We start from the raw sequence: 15,972 nt of genomic DNA, 5'->3' as shown, positions 1-15,972 counted from the left end.
CCGGGTGAAGGCGACGGCACGCTCGGAGACCTTTCCCCGCAGCTTGAAAGGGGGAGAACTGCCGCTCAGCTGCTTCACACAAAACAACAGCGTATTGTTATGATGGCTTTAAGCGGAGCGGCTTTGTCGGCTTCCCAGAATGACGCAAAGGTGGCCGAGGCATAATGTGTCTGTCAGAGCTCCCGCTGAGCTATGAACAGACTTTGAGGCCGGTTAACAATGAGGGTCCAGTCAGGACTGCCGTTCGGCGAGAGATGGATGTCAATGTGTAGACACAGTCGCTCTTTGCTGCATTAAATGTCCGATGACCTCTGAGCAGCACAAATAAAATGTATTCTCATCATTAAGGCACAACTGATGGCTTTTTTTTTTCCCCAAAAAAACAATGTCAATTTTAAATCATCTTATTTTTTCCCTAATGCCATTGTGGAGAAATGATATAGTATAATCATATGTTTTTTCATTCTATTTTTTTTTCATTTATGTATTTATTAGTTTGTCAATTCAACACCAAAAATCTGTATAAATTACTGAAACTCTCCTGGTACGGAATACGGTCATCTGGACCAGACTCCAGAAATTACAGCAACTATCAGTTCAAACAATTAAAATGAGTTGGGGGAAAAAAAGCGAAACCCTGATATTCACAATATCTGATTAAAGATAATGAAATGTGCTGTTAGTGGTCCACTATAATATTTACTGTAAATGTCCGATGACCTCTGAGCAGCAGAAATAAAATATATTCTCATCATTAAGGCACAACTGATGGCTTTTTTTCCCCTGAAAATAACAATGTCAATTTTAAATCATCTTATTTTTTCCCTACTGGCATTGTGGAGCACTGATATAGTATAATCATATGTTTTTATTTATTCCATTTTTTTTCTTCCATTTATTCATTTATTAGTTTGTCAATTCAAGACCAAAAATCAGCATAAATTACTGGAACTCTCCTGGTACAGAATACGGTCATCTGGACCAGACTCCAGAAATTACAGCAATAATCAGTTCAAACAATTAAAATGAGTTGGAAAAAAAAGAAAAACCCTGATATTCACAATATCTGATTAAAGATAGTGAAATGTGGTGTTAGTGGACACGGACACGTGCACACAGAGACATAGAAAAATCCTTGCTCAAAAGATGAACCGCCAGATGTGAATTTTGGCAAATGATATAATGACTGTACTTTGATGACATACTTTGATATAATGGCACAATATCAAAAAAAAAAGGCCTGAAATGAAATTTTCTATTAATTACATCAGTATTCCAAAACTACTTCACACACATCCACATTCTCAAACCATCAGATAATCCAACTCAAAATGAATTACTATATTCTTTTTTGTACTTTGTTTATCTTAATGTTGTCACTTCTAGGATAACGAAGTATGACAAAGCTACAGTAAGATTTGTGTTTCCCAACTCTTAAAAATTTGAATATGATCAAATGCTAATTTTATCTCGGATGAAATTTTGTGATGAACAGTGCTGAATTACGATTTTTTTTTATTCATACTTGGGTCTGAGTGCTTTTTTTCCTGCAGTTCTTGAAGAATTTGAAGTCCCTCAAGGTGTGACTATCACTTTAAAAAGAGGCAGATGTATAAGAAGAAGCAGACAGGTGGCAGGCAATGGTCTTTTAAGGAGGCACTTGATAGATATCGGTTAAATGTGCACTACTTTGTTTACATTATTGTCAATGTTTGTTCATTCTGTCGCTACACAAGCCAGTGCAGTTTAGCTGCTCAGTTCCAGAAGAGGTGTGGCCGTCTTCTGGAAGGTTACTGATTCAATCCCTGCCTCACTAGGACGATGTGTCCTTCACCAATATAATAATCAGGTTGGCACTTTGTACGGCAGACATTAAATTCAGTGTTTCAATGCGTGTGTGGTGTGGGAATGTGTGCGTGGGTGTGTATGTGTGTGTGTGTGTGAGGGAGGCGGAGGGGGTCAATGAGTTACCCTCCTGAGAACTGAGCTATTGTTCATTATGGATTTTTAATTTGGGATCGGAAGGATGCGTATGAGCCTTTGAATGACGTGTTGTCTTTGAACGTGACAGCAGTTTGCCAGAGAGATGTCCTCCAACGGAGACAATAGGCTTACTTTATGGTGTGAAAGTAACACCAGACTATTAAAGCGTTTGTTTTGCCTCAAGGGACCTCTAAACTGTTACATGTATTGCACTTAAGACACAAAGCACTTTGTGGCAAAAATCCCAATGCCCTTTAATAGATGCTTCCATGTTGATAATCAATTGTGAAACAAGCTTGAACCATAGGATGTTTTTGGATCTCCTCGAATTTAGTGTCAAAATCTGCTGCAGTTTGATTCAGTAGAGTCTTAACACTGATTGTTGTCTTTTACTTCTTTTACCAACAACTGGTGCGGCGTCTCCAAACATTAGGACAGTTGGCGTAAAATTAAGTCGGAATAGTGTGAGATGTCAAGACACCACGCCGCAATGTCCCCGGATGAGGACACCATCATATGGACAGGGCCCTAAAAATGAATCACATTTAACATCCTAAAAGCTGCTCCCACAATAACAACCAAAGGAACTGGTCTATGGTGAGTGTGTCTATCAAAGGAAAGAAGTACAGCTCCAAAGACAGAAATAAGATCATACATGTGCATTTTCAATAAAGATTTTTCATCACTGGAGAGCACAGCCACTCCACACTCTCGAGGGTTTGATAAGTTTGATAACCTACAATCAATTACCGAGCAGGATTTTAGCAATATGGAAGAGTGGAATTAATTGGCATTGATTTCATGACACATCACCGAGGGGGTCAATCTGTAATAATTAAAATTTCATAACTGATGGCCGGGTTTGTGATTCTCCCCTTTTGGGCGTAGTATGTGTGTGATATAATGTGTGTGCCTGTGTCTGTGTGTGTGTGTGTGTGTGTGTGTGTGTCTTTGAAGGGGAACTTGGCTTCTATAAATCATGTCATGTTGTCAGTGTTCCCTGGGGGGAGCTCAATAGTATATCAGACAACCATATACACACCATATATCATTTCAGCTAATTTATCAAAATGAAAAAGAACGTGAGACAACATAAAGACATTTGATGGCAGTGGATGTGTAATCCTTTTCCAGGGTGTCTGAGTGATTATTTCCAGACCTCAATCATGTCCTTGAACACCAGCTGCATTATTTATGACGGACAACTTAACTTCAGACGCAAGTCCATGACGTGCACTCACAGAGTATCCAAATAGCTTTTCTATTTTCACAATGATTCAACTTTCACGGAAGGTCAATGACGGTGTGAGGAAAGGCATTACGTCGTCATAATATCGAGCCATAATATCAGATTCTTATTTATTGAACAAAAATATCAAAAAGAGAGAATAGCTCTGCCATGTCAAAAAGACTGAACTGTCATAAAAGATAGTGAGATGAGGCCACACGTTTGGAACAGTAACAGCAAAAGTGAGAGGATTTCACTTCTGCCAGCTTGGTTGATGTACCGAAAGCCCTGAAATCGATACCGTTTTTATTTTCTTTATCCATCAAGCCTTGACATTCATAATGCCGTTTATTTGTAAAATGATAAGTTAGTTAGGCGATGCTGCTGTTTATCACCAGTAGAATTTAACCGTTGCTGCAGTTGGACTTTCCCCATTTCACTGACGCTGTTCTTTTACACGAGTAAAATGTTTCTATGTGCTGCTTCTTTGTTTCTAAGGAAACAGAATGTTGGTTGACAGCGGTGGGGGGCCTGCTTGAAAAACAACAAGCTTCAGATCTGTAAGATCTCGCATTTTGTTTTGAAAACCACTCGGCAATTTATTGAACTGTCAAAAAGGAGGTTGTGCTTTTTTGTTTTGTATTTTTATCTTTTTTTTTTTTCAACTCCCCAAAGCTCCCTCTTTCTCCTCCTGCCTCATTTTTCTGCGGTGCCATCTCTGTGACAGTTGCGTGCGCGTCGACACATGCTCCTTTCTTTGCAAAGCAAACAGTGAGTAGGACACACATACAGCTGCAGCAGCATTTGTAGGCTGTTGTCTGCCTGCCCTGCCTGACCCAATTTGGATTTTTCTGGAAAAAGAGAAAGGGCTTTTCCAACCTGGTCGAGAAAAAAACAAAACAAAAAAAAAACAAAGATGCTTTTGCTTTCGTGGTAAAGTTGATCGAGAAAGCTTGAGCCTTACCACCCCACCTCAGTGTCTCGCGCATCACCATCCTTGACATCTAAACAATAACTCATCTGATAGAGATTTTGTGAACACAATGAGAATAAGACAGCATTTATCCTCGATAGATTTCTAAAATCTTGGACGCCGATGCGATGGTCCGATCTATAACAAATGATCTAATAATCCATGGGCATAATCTCGAGAGATAATTAGTCAGAGCGGCGGGATTATGAGTGAGCCCCAGCTGGATGTGCCCCTACCCCCACCATGAGTATATGAGTGTAACAGGATTTAAAAAGTTGCTGCTAATCCCTTAAAAAAAAAAAAAATTGAACGTAAATGTGTGGCCTTTATCAAAATGCATGCCTGAATTGAAGTGCGAGACAATATGGCGGGAAAAAAAAAAACCAGCGTGTTCCCTCAAGAGGAGGACAGGAAATCACATCTATGTGTCGTAATTAACATTTCATTTACTGAGTTTGAATCGGCTGCCTCCAATACTTCGTGTTTGTGTATTCATTACGGCAACAGTCCGGAAGATGGTGAACTAATGAACATTGGGATATTTATATTGCATCATCAATTCCAATCAATGCTCCCTAGAAGAGCTAATCTAGCGTCTCCCTTTAATGATCAATATACAAAGCCAAAGGGAATACTGACATTTTTGTTTATATTAGACACTTGGACTCCCTGAGACTGACGGATCTCACAGGGAGTCTGACTGTGACTTAAACATGTAATAACAGTCTGTGGGGTTAGAAAGCTGCCTGGGTCTCTGTGGGCTCAGATGTCACAGGGAACCCCAGTGAGGATGACAGTGCCTGAGCTGTCACAACACATATGATCAATGTTGTATTTTGGTCCTACTCACAAAAAGAAACGTCCTTCCAGGGCTCAATACCAAATTAAGCCATTAGTCTTCTTCAGGTGTATGTTATGGTGATAATACTGGGGGGGAAAATAAGAGTGGAAGTGCGTATGAGGGGTTCTGAAGGACTAAGGGGAGAATTTCTGTGTCTTCAAAGTGCCACAGCAGAGTCTGATTGGTTTCTTAATTCTTGTGTGAGGCAAAAATTAATGAAGTGTGCTCCCCATGGGCCTGTAGTCACAAATTACAGCAAATGAAAGCAAAAGAAAACTGTATTTGCCCCGAGTTTTGATTAAAACTTCCAAAATGAGAACAAAACATTCACATATTCCCTTAATGACTGACATTCCCATCAACCTATTAATCCTTTTTTTTTTTTTTTTTCGCACGTGCGGGACTGTCTCTTCCTTTAGGCAACAGAATCCCGATTTATTTTCGGTGGCAATATAACATCTGAGCAACATGTACTTAGACTCTAACTAGACTATAAGCTTTATGTTGCTACTCAAGCAAACTACAGTTGGTCATGACTGACTAAAGGAAAAGCCAGGTTTTAGGACTATTTACTCCCCCTCCAACCCCCCCTTTTTTTTTCATTGGCCCAGTAATACCATAATTCCCCAACCAAGCATCATGCCAGCATCATCTGTCCACACATATGATCCGTGAAGGTATGCAGCCACAAGTGAGGATGTATAAATATACACAAAAACACACCGGCCACTTCGGAGGTGACCGAGAACAGACAAGTAGAAACACGCATTTGCAGGCAGCCATGAGCGATGGTTGGGCAGAGACAGAAAAGCAGCCAGGAGGGTGGCTTATTATAACCTGCCATTTTGATGCCTCCGACCCATGTCCAGATGTGTCCTCTATCTGCCATTGATCCTTTGATATCGAAGCAATTTTAATCCACGTAATCACCAAAGGCTTTGTGAGGGAACTTTTTAGCTCATAGTGTGTGTGTCAGTTCCACTATGAATACATAGGGATTAGTTGGATAGAAGAAGAGGGAAAATCTGTGATGTTTTAAATCAAATTTGTAATTACATCAGGAATAATTAAATGTATTTAATCAGTTAGTGATATCCCTGGTGCAACAGGTCTGATACCTGACGATTCTTAGGAAATCCTCTATCACTCAACAACCTGTGAATATAATGTCTTCCTTTTCTCTTTGTTTTTTTTTTTTTTGGAAACTCAATATGCTGAGACGTTCTTGTAGGAGGGAATGTTGACATTGAATTCCAGTAGGGTCGATGATTCTCTTTAACAATTCCCAAAAGCAAAATTGCTCATGGCATTTCAATAAATGGACCACGAATTCGTGAAAGAAAATGATGTTTGACAGGCGTAACCTCCACTCCGTGGGGACTCACTGGGCTTTATTACATTTTTTCTTGCATACATACGAATGAGTTTCATGTCCGACTCATCCGCGGCGCTTGTGCGTTAAGCACCACTAACGATCTGTCTTATTCCGCAACGCCGAGGTATCAAATCGTTAAAATAATTTGGCATCAGCCGTCAGGAGCCTGTCAACTACCGGGGACGTGTTCCTAGTCAAGAGGTGGAGTTTGCGCTTTTCAAGTTGCATAAGGTAAATGCCTTTTCTGATGCAATATAACTTTTTACGCACACAAATGCGCCTGATATGATTTAGATACAGGTCGAACCCCGAACTACCGGTTCTGTGTTTCCAGGCCCAACAGGGCTGAACCCACGGTTTGCAGAGAAAGCTCCACACCCACAATACATGCACTCAACTTCTCACACCTTGTCTCCGTAGTCTCCGCTTTCTGAGGCCGAAGATGCGCACTTTGGAGAAGATGTCCACCAGGTTCCCATTGCAGAGCCCCTTGTTTTTGTTGGGGCTCTTTCTCCGTCGGTTAGTCGAGGGCCGGTCTAAATGCTGCTCCCGAGCTTGCCTCTTCTGTCTGATCAGCCCGCTTGCGATCGCAGCAGCCATGGCTCGAAATGTCACCGGCGCTCAGGTCCGCTCTTCTCGCGGAGCCCAGACTGCACAAAGCCGCCTCTCAGAGCTCAGAGCCCGGGTCACAGTCCCATGACGGCGGCAGAGTGCTCCGTTCCGCAAATGTCAGTAAAAGAAGTGACAGCTATCCCCCCCCCACCCCGTTTCTTTCTTCATCCAACCACTACATGATAAAAGCGATATTACAACAGTTGTCTGAGCCATCAGCAGAGTAACTGTTGGGCATGGTGGAAAAAAAGGGAAGATCGGCTCACGGGTAATTCCATAAATGCAAGGATAAAGAGTCTCGAAGAGGAGCGAGGCCAAACTCCTGCGGACAGAGATCTCGTACCTGCACCGCGATGTGGATGTGATAGAATGTTAAAAATGTTCAGGAGCATCGCCTCCTCCGGCGTCCGGCTCCGGCCGCAGCCTCCTCAAAGCAAATGCGCGCTTTTTCCGCCTATCGCTTCTCTGCTCCCTCCTCCTCCTCCTGTCAGACGAGCCTTCTGTGGCCGAGCTGGCCGTCGAGGTGGCGGCGGGGACGCCTGTGCGTGTGCGTGTGCGCAGACACAAGCGCCTCCTAGGAGGATCACCCGCCAAAGGACGCGCAGGAACCCGGGTAGATGGAGCGCCAAGTTGTGCGGGGAGCGAACCGCGACGGTCTCCCGGAGGCGTCGGAAAAAAAAACGCAACCACCGTCTGGGGGGGTCATGAATCAACGGGTAAATAAAAAAAAAAAAGGCAAATTAAAACAGGAGATTCGACCAGCGGCTCCAAATATCTCCTCTCCTCTGCGCTCCGATTGGAGCCACGGAGCAAGAAACAAAAACAAAGCAAATCTGAGAGCTGCAGGGTGGCATCTATGAAATATGACAACATGCAAAGCAAAGTTACATCCTTTCAACCCCCCCCCCCCAATAAAATCACCGTGGGAGCTGAGGGAAGCGGACAAAGCAATTGGTTTTATGCGATTAACCTGCACATTTACTTTTCCAAACACGTGTGGAAAAAGAAGATGGGTGTGTGGGTGATGGAGGGGATGATAGTCATTCTGGAATCAACAATTCCGACAAGTCATCACGTCTCCTGACCGCTCCATCTTCCTCCCAACCTCCACTAATGAACACAGGCTTATTTGTTAAATGGTGGCATAGAAAAAAAAAAAGATCATCCGTTACTGTTTAAAAAAATATGACTCAACACTCGGTTGTATCGTCAATGAAGTGGATCTGTGGTTTGGACGGGACGCTCCCGGGCTCCAGTCCGGCTCCATGTGCTTTCAGCACCACGGACAGCGTCTCCATCCCTGCCCTGGTCGTGACCTCACCCGGACGTGTCGACCCCCCAGGTCTGGAAAGGCTGGGATCGACGCGGGTTAAGAGCCCGATTTTGTGACAAATTGTTTGATCCCTCGGATCAATAGCAGACCGAAGTCTGGATCGCAGGGCGTAGAGATTAAAACACAAGAGGGCCATCTGCTGTCTGTGGCTGTAAGTAAAAGTCCAGTGCGCGTCTCTCCTCTCTCCATCCTCCAGATCTACTTGTTGATATCCAGATATGTTCATGTGAGGATGTTTGGATGACAGCAAGGGTCGAGTTATATTGGAAAATGCCTTTTTTTTAAATAATAGAGGGGCTCTAAAGCAGCTGGAATGATTGAAAACGTCACTTTACAACAGGGGTGTCAAACTCATTTTGGTCCGGAAGCCACATACGGTTTAATTTGATGTCAGGACCAGTAAAATCATTGCCTAGAAGTAACACTAAGTCCAAAGTATTCCTTTATTTTAGTGTGAAGGGGGTAAACAGGTAAAATATAAAAATCTTTATATGTAATAAACTGTTCCTCTAAAAAAATACATGACGAATTAATTTTAAAAATTAATATTAAAAAAGAATTGATAAAATTACACCCTAAAAATATTGATGAATTAAAAGAGAAAATTTTGTCTCTGTGGAACTAGAATTTATTAGAAAATGATTGGTAGCATCTATAAGAGGAGGTATAATGTTTACAAGGCTATTCTGGTTATTAAATCAAGCTTTTTTAATTTTGCACGTTTTTTTTTTTACTATCGTTTTTGTGTTTTTTTATAGAACTACGAAAAGATCGTTTTAACAATGTCACTAGATGTTTTTTCATCGAAAAATGATTTTGTTTTCAAATTTTGAGGCAAAAAATATATTGCAAAGTTACTTTTTCATTTTTTCCTCACACTTTTTTTTTTTTCTCAAAACCCACTGTATAAAACCACCAGATGCATGTGAGAAAAATCACGCGGGCCGCACCAACACAAAGATTTGATTTCGTACAAGGGGCCGCAAAAAATCCCTCCGACGGCCCCAATTTGCTCGCGGGCCACGAGTCTGACACCTGCTTCACAGAAGACGAAGGTGTGTCCTTTTTCAGTAGGAGTGCAAACCCTTTAAATCGTCCAAACGGCACGAGGCGTTTCCCAATTATTGCCCACATAGGACAGAGGGAGAGCCAGCGGCCGGAGGCTTTTCACTTCACTAATGAGCTGGGAGAAATAAAGTTCACCCTAACACTCCGAACAATGCAGGCGCGCTGGATCACACAGTGCAGTTTAGGCTGCAGCCAGCAGCGGACACTGTCAGACACTCACACACTCATGAACTAGAGAGGACCTCTATGCGTCCTACACACTGCGGGGCGTTCACCTCCCAGTTAGTCATCTGGGGATTACCTGTATCCTCTCCATGTTCAATAGCAGCTTCAAAAAATAAATAAATAAATAAAATTAAAAAAAATCAATAAATAATCTGTGCTGATGATTCTGTGCAAATTGTATTCCTCTGATGAAGATTAATGCAGCATGAAGCGAAAGAAAGTAGAAAGAAAGTAGATAGAGCAGTATATATCGGTGAGCTACAGGGTAGATTAAAATAATAATTGAAGTAATTGAGTAAAGTAATTAATTGAATTAGTGCATTTTTTTTAATTACGTTTTTTCATATTAATTTTTAAGAATTTGTCTTTTTATATATTTTTTTACTGCGATCCCTTTTGCACAGGACTGAAAAAATGCGAAAAGGGAGAGAGTGTTAGAACCACATTTTCTTTGTTTTAATCAGACACATAAATCAAGTGCGGGTTTGCTTGCAAAAGACAAGTAGCAGCATAGATTCCCTACATGTGGCGGAGAAACGATTACTTTAGGGCCAAATCAATGTTGGGATAATACTGAGGAGGTTCTTTTCACCGTGGCTTTTGCATTTTTAGACACGCAGCACGGGGCTGAGTGCACGGATGCTTTGACGAGTTTCTAAACATAGTGCGCAAACAAGGACTGGCTGCTCTAGATGCACAAACTTCACCACAGCGCGCCAAAGGAGCAAAAATCATCCATGCAAATACATTTTCCTCCGGCAAAATCAATGAACGGTGTAATAACGCCATATTTAAACCCTGTGAAATACACATATCTACAGTCATAAAGCAAAACAAGGGCAGACGTACCTACATTTTTTTTCCTCCTATAAGTAAACGTATGAGAGTCCATGTCAGTCTCATTCCAACACCCTCGAAGCAAAGACCTTTATCTGTGACTCCTAAAGCCCCATTTATATTGGTCCTTCTAGGAGCTAATATGGTTATGGTGAAAAGACAGTTAACAGGGTCATCCAGGTTAACACATTTTGACACAGCGGATACAAATACAACAGGACTCCATTTGACCAGGGGGGTGTAATTTGCAAGAAATTAGCTTCCCACAAAGGACAGGGATTGGGAATATCAGCAATGCCGTTCTCGTCTATCGATCGGTTGTAGACCGAGTTCTGAACGCCATTCGAGCCGAGCTGTACGGACATGAAGAGCAGAACGTAGGGAGACGCAACATAACACGATGCGATATAGGCTTTTGAAGGCACAGTCCGACTATTCTAATCCGATCTACTCACAGGAAATGACATTACACTTAGTTCGATGTCCCGCTGTCAAAGTCCAACAAATGTCACCCAGACAAACCAGGGGAAACAAGTCATTTAATCATTGCTACTGCTTCGCTCCTGGGCCTGAAACGCCAAATGTTACAGGAAAGAAAATCAGTGTGGATCAGCCTTTCTTAGAATAAGAGAAAAAAACAAAGAAGAAGAAGAAAAAATGAGCCTTGCCTGAATTAAATTACATCTCTTTATCAAAGAGAAGGTGTTAATTCGACTTGAAATGAGCGATGACTATCAACGAGCAAGGGTGTGCTACCGCTTTCTCTTTTGAATCCTTTTTTTTTTTCCACATCCACAAACTTTTTACACCTGCGCCGTGCGGATGTGTCACATTTGCTTGGATGATGATCAGATCAGAAGCTGAAGATGAGGAATTAAAAACGAGAGCTTTATTAAGTGGTCATGAAGAAATTGCATGACAAGAGACCCTGGAGAGGTTGGAAGAAACTGTCCTGCTTCAGTAAAAGAGTTGGGTTATGAGGGTCATGAGGTGCAACCAGACATTTTCAAAGCAACTAAATGCATACATTAAATAATATATTCCTTTTTTTATTAATCGATTTATTTTTTTGCTTCCAAAAATCTAGTTAAAGCAGCATGATGCTTTATTTTGATTGTTATTTTGATGATATCCTGGCTTACAATAAGGAGCAGAGTTGCCATTTCATTCCTCTTTTGAGCTCCAAACATCTGTTCCTGGTGAAATCATTTTCTTTGAGCCAAAAGCATTTTCATAGAGAAAAAAAAACGTTGAATATATTACCATATTGGTACTGAAAAGTATAAAATTGTTTTTTTTTTTTAGTTTAGTATTGCTGGATGTCACTGTGTCACTGATACCTGTAGTTGCTAACGGGACTAAATGCTAAATGTCCTCAAACAAGTACTCTATAAAAAATATATTCATGCTTGTTCATTTCGCAACACAATAAATATCAAAATAGATTTTTACCAAAGAGGACAACAAGGGTAAGTGTAAGGTGTGAAGAACTTGTGATGCCCTCTTCAGAGGACTCGCGGAGACAAGGGGTCAAGATTCTAGTTTTGAGAGACATCTAAAATGTGAAACAGAGTTTTGCAAAAAATACGAGTGTAAAAATGTTAGTACCAGTGACTAGTTACGACTATGTTTACACTCAAAGATGAGCTGGAAAAAACTAAGCAAAGTAGAGGATCTTATCAATATTTAGAGGACCCAAGCAGACCCCACTGCATAATAAAGTCCCTGAGCCATGAGCTGATCAGATTCTGACTGGGTTCTTCCTGGAAGGTTTCAGAGTCTGCAATAAACAGTGTTCAAGAATGGTTATTATTGAATGTTTTTAAAACATTCAGAGGAAATTATCACTTTCATCAATCCAGAGATTAAATATTTTGTGATTTTGTGAAAATATTTCAGGAAAAAAGAGATCTGCCCCAAGGTATTATTTATTTCTATTTTAATGGATTTTGACAATGTTTTAATTAAAATTTAGTGTGGTGGGAGAGAATCCACATGTTGAAAATGCCATTTGTAAAAAATATTGTAATAATAATATAGATTTTTTTTTTGCCTTTAAATTGTTGATAAATTATTCATTTCATATTTTCGAGAAAAAATAATGACATATGTCAAATAAGCAAATCATTGGAATTTTTTTGTTTTGGAAATTATTCTGTAAGATACAAAAAATAAGTCAGTGACATCGGGACTATGCATTGATATATGTAAATATAATAATAATAATAATAATTTTATTGACCAAACGAGACACTCAACACGGTCATCGAATAAAATATTTTACACAACTGCAGATGTCTTCCCTTCCAAATGGCTGAGTTGGTACACTGAGTCACAGAATAACTAAGTGGTTCATCATCTCACGACAAGCATAATAAAATCATTTAAATGCACATCAAAATCTCCGCTAGGTGAACAAAAAATGCCAACTGAACGAAAAATGCCAACTGAGAATATGTGTTACCACATTAGATCTTCCACTCTCCTGTCAGCACGACGGCATGCCCTCCCCCGGGAGATTAGAATGGGCCTGAGGTGTGAAGCCCTCCGACGGAGACATTAATGAAACACTGCAAGCACCATATAAACACCCCGAGCTTAAAAACATTGTTAACACTTATGTTGCTGAATCACAGAGACAACAAAATTGTGTGTAACACATTTAATTCTTGCCCCTGTAAAAAAAAAAAAAAAAAAAAAAAAAAATCAATCCAAGAAAATTATCAAGCAGGATGTTAAATGAGGGATTCTAACTATATTATGATTGAACAGTCTTTGTACATGGAGGGAAGGCTTATATGGGCCTGTTCTGTCTATAGTGCTGAGCGGAAAGGTCAATTGATTGAGAAAGAAAAAAAAAAAGGGGGGGGGGGCTAGCCTGGGAGCTTTCCTGCCCTTTCCTCTGACTTTTACATATTGAAAGAATACCTGATTACAGCGAGAACAATTGGGCACAAGTGATTTAACGCAACCCCGTGGCTCGTCACCGGCAGTGACTGGTAGACTGATGAATAATAGTCGGAATCGCAAACAAGCCTCTTGTGCATTTAAGATGAAGCGAAGTGGAGGGCATGAGATGAAAATCAAAAAAGAAAAGAGAGCAAAGATGCAACGCTGTCATACACATCTTCTGTTCTTCCTTCCAATCCGCCACACACTGCGCACACACCATGTGCGCGCACACATGCACAACCCCATTCTTTGATCCATTTCTAAGTCTGCAGCAACGAAAGAATGTGCCTTGTCAGCACTGCAGAGCGAGGTTCCTTGGAGAAGCCCAGGGCGGTGTGGGAGAATATCAATTAGTCCAAACCCTTGTGGCAAGACTGACACCGAATGTGTGTGGATTCCTTATTATGAAAGTGTATCATTATTTGAATTATTATAAGAATTGTGTTTCTGATGCAGGTATAACAAAGTCATGCAGGGTTTAGCAATAGATCCTTTGATATGAAGAGAATCAGGTCGGTCGCTATGGTCTTCGAATGTTTGGAACACGAGACATTTGCAAATCCGCAGGTCAAATATGTCGGATGCATAAATGAAAAATAAATGGATGAAAATAACTTACTTAATTCATACTCCCCTCACATGCATCAGCACAGTAGCCCCCGATGATCAGTCTTTGTTTTTCTATGTCAGCTACTCATCATGAATTGACTGAAAAGATATGATACGGCTTCATTGTACTGGCAATTGTTTTACATCCGCAAGCAGATTCCTTCATCAGAACCGACTGGGAAAAAAAAAGAAAGATTATTCATCCAGTAATCCCTTATTGTGTCTTAAAACTTCAATATTGCTGACAGATATTGAACAAGATCCAAGCTTATACACACACACACGCATGCACACACACTACAAAAGAGAGCACATTAGCCATCTATTCAACACAATCGGTTTAGACAGCATGGAAGAAACTTTTGAACAAGACTTGGTCTTGAACAGACTCCATTTAAGCCTTTTCTTGTCAGATTAGCGGCAAAACCGAGCACAACCTCTACCCTTCCCAGTTTTGACAAAATTTGATGGTAAGTAAGTTTTAAAGCATGTTTTCTGATTTATCAAAAAATGAATGCGCACCACCAGAGGGAGCTCACGTGCTATAAGCGCTTCTATAAACGTTTGAGATCCACTGATATCAGCAAACGGATAAACTCAAAGAATCCCTTAATGATGGACTTATTTTCTTTTTGTGTGAAAAGGAAAAATATATCTTAATGAGGGAATCTAATCTCTATCCATACCATTTTTTTTAATCATTCTTGTATGCTTCCCTGCTGGCGACCCATCCAGGTCATATGATGAGACGGTCCATAAATCTGCAGAGACGCCGTCTGGGCTAATGGAGGCTTTAACGACCAAAAGGTACAACTATAATCACCCGACACCGCGGGTCACGCGACCTCTGACCACATGACCACTGAAACAGCGTGGAGAAACGGATGATGAGCTTCCATTGAACATGCACGCGTGGTGTGTATTTGAGCGCGTGCGTCTGCAGGCGCATGTGTACGACGGCGTAGTTGGACTGCAGCGAGTCATTTGAAGTGACGGGCTTTAAACCCCAATATGCCAACCATCATTAAGCGGCCGGGATCTTAACACACACTCGCACGTGGATTAAACGTTATCGCTCTGAGATACTTCAAGTATCACTCAGTCGTGTCACAGCAGCTGAGTGGTGTCATTGTTGACCTGTAATCCATGCCGTGAAAACAAGTACACGCCGTACGAGTCGCTGTTAAAGGGAGTAGCTCTTCGGGGTCAGTTACCTGAATGACTAATGTAAAAAAAATTGCATAATCTATTCGGTGTTAAAATTGATTTGCCGCTTATTTATCTACTTGAGGTTTTTTTTTTCAATGTTGACTCTGGTTTAATCCTCATTTATTATTCATATCAGTTGCTTTAATACTTAAGGGTCATATCGAGTATATATTTTTTGTACCATTTGCTCTAAAAGAGGCGGTGAGAGGTAAAACCTATTGGCTCAGTGGCAGTAGATGATTAATATTATATAATATTTTTGCTTCTAGCTTTAAAACACCCACAAAAGTTGGATCTTTACCTGCATAGTAACCTCTTAAATCTTTAAGAGGTTGAAAACTGCAAGGTGCTTTTCTTTTCAGCTTTTTTCTTTTTTTGTTCTCTAACTAAAAATGCATTCCTATTTTTGGAATATGTTGTATATTGTCATGAAAACAATTTCAGTCACTAACCACAAATAATGATATTTACAAATTGATTAGATGTGTCAAATGGTGCGGAGAAAAAGTGAGTAAATAGCAGCAGGTTGTTCGGATATTTAGGGAGAATATGTAATCGCAGATTAAAAATCGCACTGGGCATGGTGAGGGTGGATGACAGAATATTGTCAGGGGTTTGTTTTTCCAGAATGAAAGTATCTTAACCTTTTAATTTGTCTGCTGGTTTTAATTTCTCTGCCAAACAGATAAGAATAATTTCCAAAGTCTTACTAGCCCTAAAAGTACAA

At 40.6% G+C, this 15,972-nt stretch overlaps 1 protein-coding gene across 4 annotated transcripts in view; it reads right to left on the bottom strand.

The window, feature by feature from the left end:
* fgf14 (fibroblast growth factor 14) overlaps nt 1-15,972 on the bottom strand; it is a 114,214-nt gene that overhangs the window by 31,901 nt on the left and 66,341 nt on the right. The window contains exon 1 of one of the 4 annotated variants that reach the window (XM_086144943.1): nt 6,808-7,827. The exons of the other annotated variants lie outside the window; for them this stretch is intronic. Coding sequence (XP_086001069.1) covers nt 6,808-7,000 — 193 coding nt within the window. The 5' untranslated portion in view covers nt 7,001-7,827. Of the gene's footprint in view, nt 1-6,807; nt 7,828-15,972 lie in introns of those variants that run through there. 4 annotated transcript variants of the gene reach the window in all.

This window comes from Fistularia commersonii, chromosome 4, assembly GCF_037954325.1.
Source record: "Fistularia commersonii isolate RoL2024-O1a breed Wild chromosome 4, RoL_Fcom_v1.0, whole genome shotgun sequence".
Classification (NCBI taxonomy): Eukaryota; Metazoa; Chordata; class Actinopteri; order Syngnathiformes; family Fistulariidae; genus Fistularia; species Fistularia commersonii.
The sequence above is the reverse complement of the archived record's forward strand: the minus strand, read 5'-3'. Positions and strand labels throughout refer to the sequence as shown.